The sequence below is a fragment of the Grus americana genome, chromosome 2 (assembly GCF_028858705.1).
Source record: "Grus americana isolate bGruAme1 chromosome 2, bGruAme1.mat, whole genome shotgun sequence".
NCBI classification, from domain to species: domain Eukaryota; kingdom Metazoa; phylum Chordata; class Aves; order Gruiformes; family Gruidae; genus Grus; species Grus americana.
Genome location: NC_072853.1, coordinates 108,194,760 through 108,207,807, shown reverse-complemented (window position 1 = coordinate 108,207,807; position 13,048 = coordinate 108,194,760). Strand labels below are relative to the sequence as shown.

Here is a 13,048-nt window from a genome sequence, read left to right as displayed (position 1 = left end):
TCACTGTACTGCCTAAGATAAGAAATGAAGATAGCATTTAGCAGCAGAAAAAAGGCTGGAAGAGAGATCCATGTTTAAGCCCATAAATCCTGATCAGTATCAGGCTATCAGGAAGTCCCAAGCAATTCATGGTCCAGGACACAACCTGTTGTTTAAAAATCACGTACTTCAGAATTGCTTACATGTGGAGTAGTGAAGAGAAGCGATCATTTCGTTACACTGTTTCCTCTCTAAAGAGTCTTTGATCCCAAAACTACTCAATTTGTGTTCCTTTATTTATGAAATTTCCATATACATCCATATGTTATTTTAATTCAGCAGTTTTGGGACTCATTAAAAATGTGCTTCTTTAATTGCAGCTCAAAAAATCCAGAAGAAGCAGAATTGGAAGATACACTCAATCAAGTGGTAAGATGTCTATAAATACAGTTCTGTGTAAGCTTTGACAAGTTGGTAATATTTGATTGTCACACAAGTCAGATGAGTGAAAACATTTTATTTTGTATGTTTGATTTCATTATTTAGTATTTCAACTTTTCAGTAATAATCTTCATCTCTGTGTAGCTTGTTGGTTGTATTCTTTTTAATTAAAAAAAAAAAGCCCTTTACAGGAGATTTAAAGTGGCTAAATGGAATTCATGCTTTTACTTAATTTTTATATACACCTATAATATATATATAAAACTTCTACAATATTTTTATATATAATTACATATATGCACTACATATTTTTTCATATATAAGGCTGTACATGTGGAATATACAGTTAATGTGTTTATTTTAAATGTGGATACTGTTTTAAACACAAACCACCACATTACAACCCCTGCCCCAAAAAAAAAACCAACCCCAGACCCTTGCCTTTAAAAATTTAAGTGCAAATGAAGTAATGCTTCAATATCTTTTTTCTTACAAGTTATCTTGGCTTTTCCAGATGGTTGTCTTCAAGTACATTGAGGATAAAGATGTGTTTCAAAAATTCTATGCTAAAATGCTGGCAAAAAGACTCGTACATCAGAACAGTGCTAGTGATGATGCTGAGGCAAGCATGATCTCTAAACTAAAAGTGAGTATTCCGTTACTGTCCCATGATCTCCCTTCTATATTGCAGGTCTTCAGGCTGCCTTGGAAAGCATTGATGTATGTCCTTTCATGTCGTCATTTTATGTACAATAGAAAAATATGCAACTTGTGTATTTTTTTTTAACCTCCTAGGAGCTTGTAGTGCATGTCTGTCCGATGCAGTTAAGCTTAATTATTCTTATACAAATGAATGACATGGGTATAATTACCCAAGGGAATGACTGCTGAGAATTTGCTTAATTTCATTAACCCTTGTTCATTCAGGGTCAAGCAAAATATGATCTAATACTCTTTTAGTAGTCTGTTTCATTGTGTGTTTTGCTTCAGTTTTAAACAAAATTTTCTTCAGTTTTTGACAACAGTTGAAGAGCTTGACTAGCTGGGATCAGTACTTTGAGTAAGAGAAATACTGAATTTTGTATATCTTCTTTTAAGAAAATAGGCTCCAATACTTTGTTCTTCTCATTCTGCAATGTCAAAAATATATCTTGTTGATGTATCTGTGCTTTTAAAATACAGCAAGCTTGTGGTTTTGAGTATACCTCCAAGCTGCAGCGGATGTTCCAAGATATTGGTGTAAGCAAGGACTTGAATGAGCAATTTAAAAAGCACCTGACCAATTCAGAACCGTTAGATTGTAAGTAATACATTTACCTAAGTTACTGTTGAGTAGTTTAGCTTCCTCTTATTTCTACAGAGCTAACTGTATGACAGACATATTTGATTTAGGCATCATAACCCCAGAAATTAGTTAGTACTATTTTGAACAAGATAGCTAGGATTTTTAAATTAGTCTTTTAGGTCTGGACTTTGTCTTCTAATAGTGCTTTATATCTTCTGTTATGGGTAGCCTCCTCCTGATTTTGCAGCTCATGTTTAGGTATGTAATTAAATTAAGTTGAATCCTTTTTCTTTTCTTTTTTTCTTTTTTTTTTGATTGGAAAGATGTTTTTCTTTAAACAATTTTGAATTTGAGCGCAACATGGCTTAAGTTCATACTTGTGTAAAAGTATTAGGGGAAAAAGGATGCTGTGTTTTAGTTTGTTAGACAGCCCAATCACTTTTTTATAAAGAAATATTTTTTTTCATTGAAGCATGTTGAAACAAATTATTTAAGAATTGATCATTATTTGTTGGATTACATTTAGAGTTGTGTATTGTCAAGTTTAAATTTTACTTAGTTTTTGTATTTTTCTTACTGACTTGCCCCAAATGCCTTGCAGGTATAAATGTGAAATGTTTATTCTTGCAGTTGTGGACTGATAAGTTTTATTTATGCATTAAAATGAATGCTTACAATTTTTGCATTTGCATGTTAAAAGAGAAATCCAGCATAGAAACAGCCAGGAGAAGAGAAGGCTCTGGGGAGACCTAATTGCAGCTTTCCAGTATCTGAAGGGGGCCCACAGGAAAGTTGGGGAGGGACTGTTTATCAGGGAGTGTAGTGACAGGACAAGGGGTAATTGGTTTAAGCTGAAGGAGGGTTGATTTAGATTAGGTGTTCGAAAGAAATTCTTTACTGTGAGGGCGGTGAGGCACTGGAACAGGTTGCCCAGAGAGGCTGTGGATGCCCCCACCCTGGAAGTGTTTAAGACCAGGTTGGATGAGGGTTTGGGCAACATGGTCTAGTGGAGGGTGTCCCTGCCCATGGCAGGGGGGCTGGAACTAGATGATCTTTGAGGTCCCTTCCAACCCAAACCATTCTATGATTTTCCAAATAAGAGAAAATTGAGTGACTGTCACAGTAAATCTAAAGCTCTCCAAACGCAGCAACATCTTACATGAATTCATCTGTTTTATGGTATAAATAAAAAAAATATATATATTGTTTAATGATTTTTCACCATGTTAGAGCAAAAGACAGAACCGTTTCTTGTTTGTGTTAGAACTGGGACTGCATGTTTGAAGAGGGGGTGGGAGCACAGGGGATAATGCAGCTCAGCCTCTTCACCTCTCTTCCAGTGGATTTCAGCATCCAGGTGCTGAGTTCTGGATCATGGCCGTTCCAGCAGTCCTGCACATTTGCTCTGCCATCTGAGGTGAGGTGCTTGCACTTGGTTCATTAGAACATGGAATGGTCATGCGAGAAATTTGTTTTACAAGGCTGGTGTCTCCTCTTGTTCTGTTGTGTGTCAGAGGGGACTTGAAGTATCTCTGGTGTTTGCCTGTTTGGCTGGATGATACTTGGAACAAGTTACTAAGGTAGTAGGAGGGAATGTGTGAAATACATCTAACTGTTTTCTCTGGTGGAAAGACCCTGGTTAATGAATATTTTTTTCAAAACATTCAACAGTAACCGAAGCAAATCTTAGTGTATTTTTTCGTGTATACTTTTATTTAAGAAACGTTTTCTTGCCGTTGCTTTGACTTTGTCCAGTAAAATCTTTAGATATTATAATCACTAGTTTTCTGTTGAGTGCTTATCCAGAATAGACAAGACATGAACACTTAACGTGAGCAATAAGTTTAACTGCTGTTACCTGGAGGATGAAGGTGGTTAAAAGAAATTGCCTTTCTAGCCTTGCTTAATCTATCATAAAAGAAAAAAAGGATCTTAAATGCCCATTTAGGTTTGTATTGTTAATGATGCTTTAAAGAGGAAAATTGTAACCAAGGAGAATTTTCATGCAGTCTGAAGAATTTGAATACTTTGGATTTGTTTCTGTTATTCAGACAGCATGGCAGTCATGGGTGATCATATTTGATTCTCCTTTGTTGATTCCAGAGCATGTTCTAGTAATGGTAAATGAAGGTAAATAATATTCTTTCTTCCGTTGTTGTTGTTTTTATACAGTTAGAACGGAGCTATCAGAGATTTACTGCATTTTATGCCAGTCGTCATAGTGGAAGAAAATTAACATGGTTGTATCAGCTATCCAAAGGGGAATTGGTTACCAACTGTTTCAAAAATAGATACACGTTACAGGTAAGGATAACATCATGCTGATAGAAACACTTGGTGGGGATTGCATTCGGGGAATTGGATGCAGCTGATCATTTAAAAGACACACATTCATGCTCTGCTCCACTGCTATGTTAGCTGGATGAGCTGCTCAGCCTCTTTACTCCTCATTTGGAGATAATTGCTTTTCCTTACTTTAAAGGGCCATTGTGCAGATAAATGTGTTTAAAATGGTGAATTATGTAGATGTTGAAGTAGTGGAGTTCATGTGAATACCTGTGCCTGCACGCAAACTCATTTTAATAGATAATACAGTGAATTGAGCTGTGTTTTATTTGTATGTCAAAATATTCATTAACAGTATGTAATGATGTATCACAATTCAATGTTTTAAATTATTCAGTTCCTTAATGGTTGGGAGTGTGTGCGTTCATATGTGTGCACACACATATATGTTTAGCTACTATTTACGATGCTCACATGCATTCATTAGCTTTATTCCTGTGAATAATGCTACTGTCTTTAAATAAAGGAAAGCACAGATGCAAGACCTGATGGTTGCTGAAGTGAACATAAATGCTAGCCCTCCCCAGATGGTTGTTGGTGTTATGATTAATAGATTAATATGATTAATAGATCCTTTATTATATGTTTGATTTATTTATTTACTGTACCGATACTTAAGATCTATGTTTAAAAGAAAATTGATTTGGAAGAGGGAATGCATTACTTGTGGTTCAAACAGGTGTTGAACTGTGTTGTGTGAGACAACTGCAACCTGTTTGCGTAAGATCTCATGCTTCTTATACTTTCCTGTCTGCTTTCTCTCAAAAAGTAGACAGAGGAGGGGAGTTCACAACAGTGAGAAGAAACAAGATAGGCCCAGACTTTGACCTTGTCATCAACATATGTTAACCCTGTGCTTATAGATATGAATAAGCCACTGATGGCTGCCTTGTTTATAAATATGGTTTCATTATTCTGCTGGAGTTGGGAGGGTTGTGAGGATGAATTCAGTAGCCTATGTAGGCTTTAATGAAGGTTAAATGGGTAAGAGTCAGGGAGTGACAGAGGAAGATAATTTAAAATTATATTAGCTAGTAGAAGAATAGGGCTTTGACATCATAATAGGAGATTTGATGAAGTGTCTGCAGCTAGTTAAATGATCATAATTTTAGGGTTTATGTTTAGATAATGCTGGAAGGAAGAGTTCTGGTTGTGTAAGTCACATCAGATTTTTTTCTGTATTGTGTAATGATTAGCACTAGTTGGCTATTCTCTGTTGTCCAAATATTCCAGTATATGTCTTTAACTGGTGAATTTCAGGCTGTTCAGATCCAGAAAGTATGTTTGTTCATTCTCATTTTCTGATTTACCCCCTCTCTCTTTCAATCTCTTTTTTTTGGATCTGTTAGGCATCCACATTCCAGATGGCGATTTTACTGCAGTACAACACAGAAGATGCCTATACTGTGCAGCAGCTGACAGACAGTACTCAAATAAAAATGGTAGTGACTTTGCACATTTTACCACACTCTTGTGAAAAAGTCTTTTGGTCTTCGGGGCTCTTCCTGCTACCATAAGAAATTAGAATTTTGGGACATTTGAAGCCAGAGTCGGTTTCTGTCCTGGAGGAAACAGATGTGCTTTATTCTTGGTCAACTTATTTTCCTGGTTTACTTTCCTGTAATCATAACTGCCTAGTCTTCTGATGAATCCTCAGTGTGTATATAGTCCTGTTCATGACTTAGTGCTGAGCTCCAGTAGTAAGTTTTCAGTGTTTCACTACATACATTTCAATATTAAAAGACAACATTGTAGGAGAAACAGCATTTTCCCGAGATGATTGATCTATGCATCCGTCCTTATTTACATCTCAAGGCTTATATACATGAACATAGTAAAATCTGCAGTTTCATTGGCTCGCTCCCTCTTGTGAAGTAGGTTCCCTCCTTTTCTTTCCAAGTAGACTTTATGATTCACAGTTTATTTGGCATCTGTGTCCTTTGCTAGTAGGTTTGAATCAAGTCTGCTGGGACTTCTGGAAAGTTAGGCGATTCCTATTCAGTGAGATCTTTACTTTTAGAAATTCATATCTAGACAGTTACTGCTACTGATGGCTTACAGCAAACCCGGAAGTCTTATGGGTTTGCCGTTTATTATAGATGCTTGTTTGCAGATACATATATGTATTTATTTCTGTAAAATAAATATTTGGCCCAAATTGTGGTTGTACTAGAATAAAACCCTTCATGTAGCTGTAAACTGTGAAACCCAGAAGATTTCCACTGTAGTAAAACAGCAGCTTTGCAAGCCCACACAGAACATGACAGTAGCGTAGTGAGTAGTGTGGCTGACCAGCGACAGTAACCAGAACAGATCCCTGATGTAAGCAATAAAAGAAAAATATGTTAATCAGAAAGCAGAGGGTGCTTGCTTTCTGAGGTTTAAGCTTGCCATGGTATCTATATTTGCATGGTTTGGGAAAAAATATTTCTTACACTTATAAACCTGCTTGCAAATAGCTCCTAAAACAGCAACTGGAAAGATCTGTTATTTAGAATTAGTGTTTCTAAAGAATTTGATGTTGTTTGGCCGACCACAAGGGGAGTATGTCCTAACACCCAAAAAGGGTGTTCTCCCTCACCCCCATTTTGCAGTGTTCTGCACTTGCTAGTTCTTAGTCTAAATATGTGTATTCTTGTTGAAGTATTTTAAGTTCGAGAAAGGTGCTGTCTGCGCTGATAATATTTTCTGTAATTTTGTAGGATATCTTGGCACAAGTTCTACAGATACTGTTGAAATCAAAATTGCTTGTAAGTACTCCTGCTTTTTTATGACCTGCTTAACATTCAGCAAAATGTATTAATGAATTTTATTTATTTGTTTATTTATTTCTTGCAGGTGTTGGAAGATGAAAATGCAAATGTTGATGAGGTGGAGCTAAAACCAGATACCTTAATAAAACTGTATCTTGGTTATAAAAAGTAAGGAAAAACTTCAGCAGCATACATCACTTGTGTATAATGGGTTGCATCCTCCTTCTCTGCTTTCAAAACTTGTGTAAAACCTAGTATAGTTGGGATGAAAGCTTCAGGGTTCAAGTGCCAATTCAAAAATATAGATCAGCTTTAAAGGAGAGGGTTGACTGGTAGGGGAGGTGGGTAAGATTTCAGCTATCTGACTGTCATAAAGTCTATCAAGGCCTGGACATATTTTCATGTGTCCTCTTTGTTCCTTGATTCTTGTCTAATTCTTATCTAATTTATTTCTGGTAAGAAATTGTGCTGGTTTTTACCAAAGTGCATGGCTTGCATGTACTCAGCAAAATACATCATATTTTATAAGATTACAGTAGTGTACAGTGACCAGCGAAGGTCAAAGTCTTAAATGTTCATCCACTAGAGAGAATATGAGAAGATCGGCAGGCTCATTTTAGAACTTCAGAGTGTACAGTGATTTGAAAACTTAATAAATGATTTTCAGTAGGTTTTATTACCTACTTTAACCAGTGTTGCTTTCAATGTTCATATATTTTTGAGCTGTTCACAGTACTGTGGTGACTTTTTATCATGCTTACCAGAGCATAGACGTAAACACAGATAAATTAAGTGAGTTCAGTACTTCCTGAAGATAAGATCTCAAACAAAAGAAACATTTTAAAATCTTTCCTTGTACCTCACTCTTTATCTGCTTTCTTCCCTCCTGGACCAATAATTAAAGGTTTGAGAATTCATGGTCAGTTATGTTAATGCAGTGATGGAAACAGCTCAGCGTTGCTGCACTGTGTGGCTCGCTGGTTCCCAATTTATGACGCACCAGACTATGCTAAATAAATAATGGATTCCCTCTCCACCGCAGCATTCCCCAGCGCAGCCAGCAGGCTGAGCACTACCCTGTGCTCCCTGGCACCGAGGCTCCTTCCTCACTTGTGACACCGCACCTTGTCTTGAGAGCAGTCACGCGTGGGAGTGGGCTCACCCTACCACAAGCATGAGTGCTGGGGAGCATGTGAAAGAAAGGCAGAATTCAGTTTTACAGAATAAAATGGATTTCTCCACTTTATGGTCAGAATCCAATCTGTAAATCAGAAAGGTGGTTCTATTTCCACTGACTTTGTCCTGTTCACTGGCTGGAAGCTTCTTACTCAACATAGAAATGTTTCAAAAATAGTGTTAGTGTACAGCACTAATTTGGCCTAATAGATCACTAGGTTGGATTCAGTAAGTCATGAAATACACTAACAACCACCAAAAAGATATTTTGGTTTTTTGGTTGATTGCATGGGTTTTTGGGGGTTTTTTTTGTTTGTTTTGTTTTTTCTTCTTTTAAACTTGAATAAGATTGGCACTTCCAAAAATTTTAGACAAAGTCCCCTTTTGTTGTAAAGTAATCGTGGTTGGTGTGGCTTTTGTTTTGGAGTTGAGCCTTGTTTGGGATTTTGTGTTTGGGGGGGGGGGTTTGTTTTGATTGGTTTTTAAACAGGCTAATTGTTTTATTAACTTTTGATTTCTTTACAGCAAAAAATTAAGGGTAAACATCAATGTGCCAATGAAGACTGAACAGAAGCAGGAGCAAGAAACTACACACAAAAATATAGAGGAAGACCGGAAACTACTGATTCAGGTGACTTGTATTGCAAAATGCTGCTGTGCTATGAACTTAGAATTACAGCTTTGTAATCCTTTAGTAAAGCTTACTGTAGGCTTTTATAATTTTTATTAAAAGACAACATACCATTGCAGTGCACTCTGTTGGAGCTAAAAGTGTATTTATAGTACTCTTAAAGGTGATTGGAGTCTGTAATAGAAAATGTAGAAAGGTGTGAACATTTGTTCTAACGTTATGTTGATAAGTGTTTGGGTTCCAGGGATGCACATACTTGCCAGACCTCTCTCCTGGGTGACAAGAAGTAATACCAACTTAATGGTGTTTTTTCTGTCAGTTCATTTGGAATCCACTTGAGAAGCAAAGGGGCTGGGGAAGGAAATACAAATGTACTACTAAGAGTGTCACAGTAAGGTTAAATATATAAAGCCAGCTTTCTGTTATATAAGGAGTTTCATGTTGCTCTTGGTACCAGTTGGTACTATTGTTATGACTGACCATAAGCAGAACAGTTGTTAAAATTCACGTGTCAAAACCACTTCTGATGACTGTATGCTGTGTAGAATCTGAGTTCTTCAAGTCTCTGTGAGTAGTGGGCATTTGCAGGCATGCTTCTGCCCGTCTGGTACTCAGGTTTGCTGTGGTGATGCTTCTGCGCTAGCAGACATGATCTGCTAGGGAAGTAAAATGGCTTTATCCAGAAGGACAAGTAGTTTGCTCCTAAGCGCACCCTTCTGACTTTGCTGTGCAGGCTGCTATTGTGAGAATCATGAAAATGAGGAAGGTTCTAAAACACCAACAACTGCTTGGAGAAGTGCTAACACAGCTGTCCTCAAGGTTCAAGCCACGAGTTCCAGTAATTAAGGTATGTGAGAACCACATCTCTGAACCTGTGTTTGTGAGGAGGATATATATATATATAGACAAAATACCTGCTTCCGAATTAAAAAGGGAAGCTAAGGAGATGGGATAGGTAAGGACAGATTTTTGGAGTGGTAAATAAGTAGGAAATACTTCAACAAGAAATACTGTATTCTCTTATGGTAACATGCATGTTTTGTATTGTAGGCAGTGGTAAAATAGTAGCTTGATTGCATCTTTTCACATCAGCACCAGCTTACAGCAGCCAGGCTTACTTCTTCCTGCTCTCCTAAGTTGTGGGAGTACCACTGCTTGTGGGTTGGCTCAATAGAACAGTTTCCTGATCTCCTCTAGAATAAAAATGGTTGGGGGCAGGGGGAGATTGTGTTTAATTATGGTTTCCTCATCATTTGTTCAGAGGTCCCACCAATGATTTTTACATCCACAACCAAGGGGATGGGTGGGGCAAACACCAGGCAGTGGAGAGCAGTTGTATAAACTGGCACCGGTCCTGAAAGAGGTGCACCCAGTCAAGTCCCGAAACAGGCAGCTAGTTACTGCAAGTGCTATCTCTAGTAACATTATGGTAGGCGCTCTGCATCTTGGTTTAACTCTTTATTTGCTGTCTTACTATGAAGTTGCTCAGCATAGTGATGATGAGTTGATCTCCAAGTCACTACCCTGGAATGGCGTCAAGTAAGCATAATTTGGTTTAGTGGATTAGTGAAGTCCTCTGCTTAGATGTGGTCAGAAATGGGAGAGCGAGTTGCTGTGGTCTGTGCCCTTAGCCTACTCCCATCTTCCACTTGGCATGAAACTCAGTGGCCAAAATTGTTCAAAGTTTATAGCAACCACAGAGAGGGCGTTTCTGCCAGTATCCTGCAGCTCACGTTTGCTTCTCCCACAGAAATGCATCGACATTCTGATTGAGAAGGAGTACTTGGAACGTGTGGATGGTGAGAAGGACACCTACAGTTACCTGGCTTAACATTTTTATTAGCAATTACTTGACTGTGTGACACTCAGCAAATAGGTATGTGATGGAAAGAATGAAAGCAACGGAACTTCATAGCAGCCACCCTGCTGCCATTTGGACCTCCCTTTTTAATAACTGAGACCAGGACTCCCATCAGCCAGTCTCAGATTTACATCAGAACTGCTCAGGATTGATACATTTCAAGTATGTAAATATGGACACCAATGCCATTTAACCTAATTTAAGAACAGAAAGGAATCAAACCCTTCTCCTTTAAGGGTTGCATGCTACTGCATTTAAATCAATACATTGGCTATATGATAAACAGCTGCCATCGCAGGCAGCACTTAAATGTTGGCAGCACTTTGAGAGCGAGTCTGAATGGACCCATGTGTAATCTGCTATGAAAAACCATTTGTATAGTGTGTTTCATTTTTTAATGTGTGATAAATAAAAAAAATTAAAAGATTTCTGTACAAGTTGCATTTGGTTTTATTGTTTTAAGTTTCATGACTTATCTTTCTAAATGTAAATAAAAGGTATAATGGTTATGAAAGCTATAAAATTTGTTTTGCTTTTTCTCCTTTTCCCTGTTTTCTGGTGATTTATGTAAGTACATTTTGTTCTCTGAAGAAATTGTCATCTATCATCAAATGTGCATGTTATTTCTTTTTTAAGAGGAAATGTCTGTGCTTTGAAAGGAACGTTGTGATGATTTTACAAGATATGCAGAATAGAAAATACTTAGAACATATGTGGCAATACTTGGTCATCTGGAAGTGGAACTGATTTTAATATTGTTCAGTATGCTAAAAATTGCATCACACTTGCCTAAACGCTGCCCTGAATAAATAAGGTTTAGGCTGCCCATTGCTTTGACTAGAACAGAAAATGGACTGTGCTCCTAAAGATTAATTGTGTTGCTACTGTTTTTCTCTGAGGAAAACTCATTTTTCATGGTTACAATTGAGCTCTGACCTACAAAAATGTCTGGGTTTAAAAAATAAAATAAAATATTATGGAGCAGTATTAGATGTGATCCAAACTGGTTTGTTTGGAAAATGGGGGGAAAGTCTTATCCCCACTTGAGATTTTGCATGCTTGCTATTCCTATTCTGAAAGAACTTTAATTACACAGAAGTCTGCCAGTATGGGTAATAGGAGCATCTTGCTGTTCAATTTTCTAATTCCTTTTGAAATTTAGAAGAATGAAGCTTGTGATGCTTTTTTGTGCTGGCTGCTTTCTTTTTTAAGATGCTGTTTTGTTTTTGTAAACCCTTCTTGCAGAAAGTTTGGTGCTAGTAGGTTTTTGTAGGAGGATGTAAGAGTGGTACGGTGACAGAGAAGCAGGCTGAATGATGTTCATATGCAGAATAACCTCTTCTGAGCTGCCTCTCAAAGCCCAGCATTAACCCACCGCTGGTTAAAGTGGCATTGCTTTGTATACTTTGTATGCTGTCTCTTGTGGAGCTTTGTTTTTAAAACTCAAGCAGGGAGAAAACAAGTTTTGACTTTTGGACTTTTCTTTTCTCATGAGTAAGATGAGGGGTATGAATTCTTAGTTCTTACTCAGGCCACCACAGAGCTAGATGGTGTCTGGCAGCTGCCTGCTGTACTTAAGACTGGGGAAGCACAGGCAGTGCTGCTTTAGCTCATGCTCAACAGGGCAAGTGAGTTGGAGCCTCCTCAGTGCAGAAAGTACCTGGTCATTATTGATGGGATTTCTTGAAATCAGTTTTGCAATAGTGTGTCCCTGTGCCTCCCCACCCCAGCTGGCAATTCCAGAAATAAATGTGCACAAACTGCAATCTAAACAATTTAAACAATTTTGGATAAAAATGTTACATATATAAATATTGTAGTAAGAGATAGTAACTGTACCAATAAGCAAAATAGTGGTTGCTTACAGATAAATGAGATGCAGATGAATGACATATGTGTGACTACTGTTGCATTCAGTTTGTTGCTTCAGCAAAGCTGCAGTTGAGGGTTCCAGTTTATTGGAATATGACTGCTGGTTTCCAGTTATTGGAATACATCCACCAGTTCCCTTATCAAATGATGCAAGTGTGCCCTCATCAGTGTTATTTCCACACTGAGTGAACAGAGTGAAGAGATTCATGGCACCTGCTTGGACAGCTGGGTTACAGATAGCAGCAAACCTTGTACTACAAATTTGTCTTGAAAGTAGCATCACAGGTATTTTCTCCTCCCATTAAATGCATCTACTGCTACTGGCCAGAGCCCTTAGGACTAGCAAAAGTAGAGAAAAAGTTTTGTTGTTGTGTTTTGTTTTTTTTTTTTTAAAGTGCAGTTGCTATTGTGACGAGGTTAGCTGTAGGAGCAACTGCGTGCATCACTTCAGAGGACGAGCGTAGCCTCCATGACAACAAGGATGCATGAGAACTGCAAGACCATGGCTATTGCACTTGGGTGCTGTATGCTCGAGTTCCACCATCAGCCTGACTGTCTCCTACACAGTTTACATCTTTGCATTAATCTTAAATGTGACCTGAAGTAACAGTAGTAGACAAGTACAGAGATGCCTTTACTCAGAAGTTGAAAGACATACTGACACACCCCTTCCTCACCTGGCTGACACAAAATTCCAACTCAGT

General features: G+C 37.8%; 1 protein-coding gene across 2 annotated transcripts in view; it reads left to right on the top strand.

Annotated features, from left to right (window-relative positions):
* The window catches only part of CUL1 (cullin 1), a 55,165-nt gene extending 44,170 nt beyond the window's left edge, over nucleotides 1–10,995 (top strand). For both annotated transcript variants that reach the window (XM_054817821.1, XM_054817822.1), the window contains exons 12-22: nucleotides 360–408; nucleotides 935–1,066; nucleotides 1,603–1,720; nucleotides 3,046–3,122; nucleotides 3,878–4,009; nucleotides 5,401–5,493; nucleotides 6,754–6,801; nucleotides 6,890–6,972; nucleotides 8,506–8,611; nucleotides 9,345–9,458; nucleotides 10,362–10,995. In XM_054817821.1, coding sequence (XP_054673796.1) covers nucleotides 360–408; nucleotides 935–1,066; nucleotides 1,603–1,720; nucleotides 3,046–3,122; nucleotides 3,878–4,009; nucleotides 5,401–5,493; nucleotides 6,754–6,801; nucleotides 6,890–6,972; nucleotides 8,506–8,611; nucleotides 9,345–9,458; nucleotides 10,362–10,442 — 1,033 coding nt within the window. In that variant the 3' untranslated portion in view covers nucleotides 10,443–10,995. The remainder of the gene's footprint in view (nucleotides 1–359; nucleotides 409–934; nucleotides 1,067–1,602; nucleotides 1,721–3,045; nucleotides 3,123–3,877; nucleotides 4,010–5,400; nucleotides 5,494–6,753; nucleotides 6,802–6,889; nucleotides 6,973–8,505; nucleotides 8,612–9,344; nucleotides 9,459–10,361) is intronic.
* The last annotated feature ends 2,053 nt before the right edge of the window (nucleotides 10,996–13,048 follow it).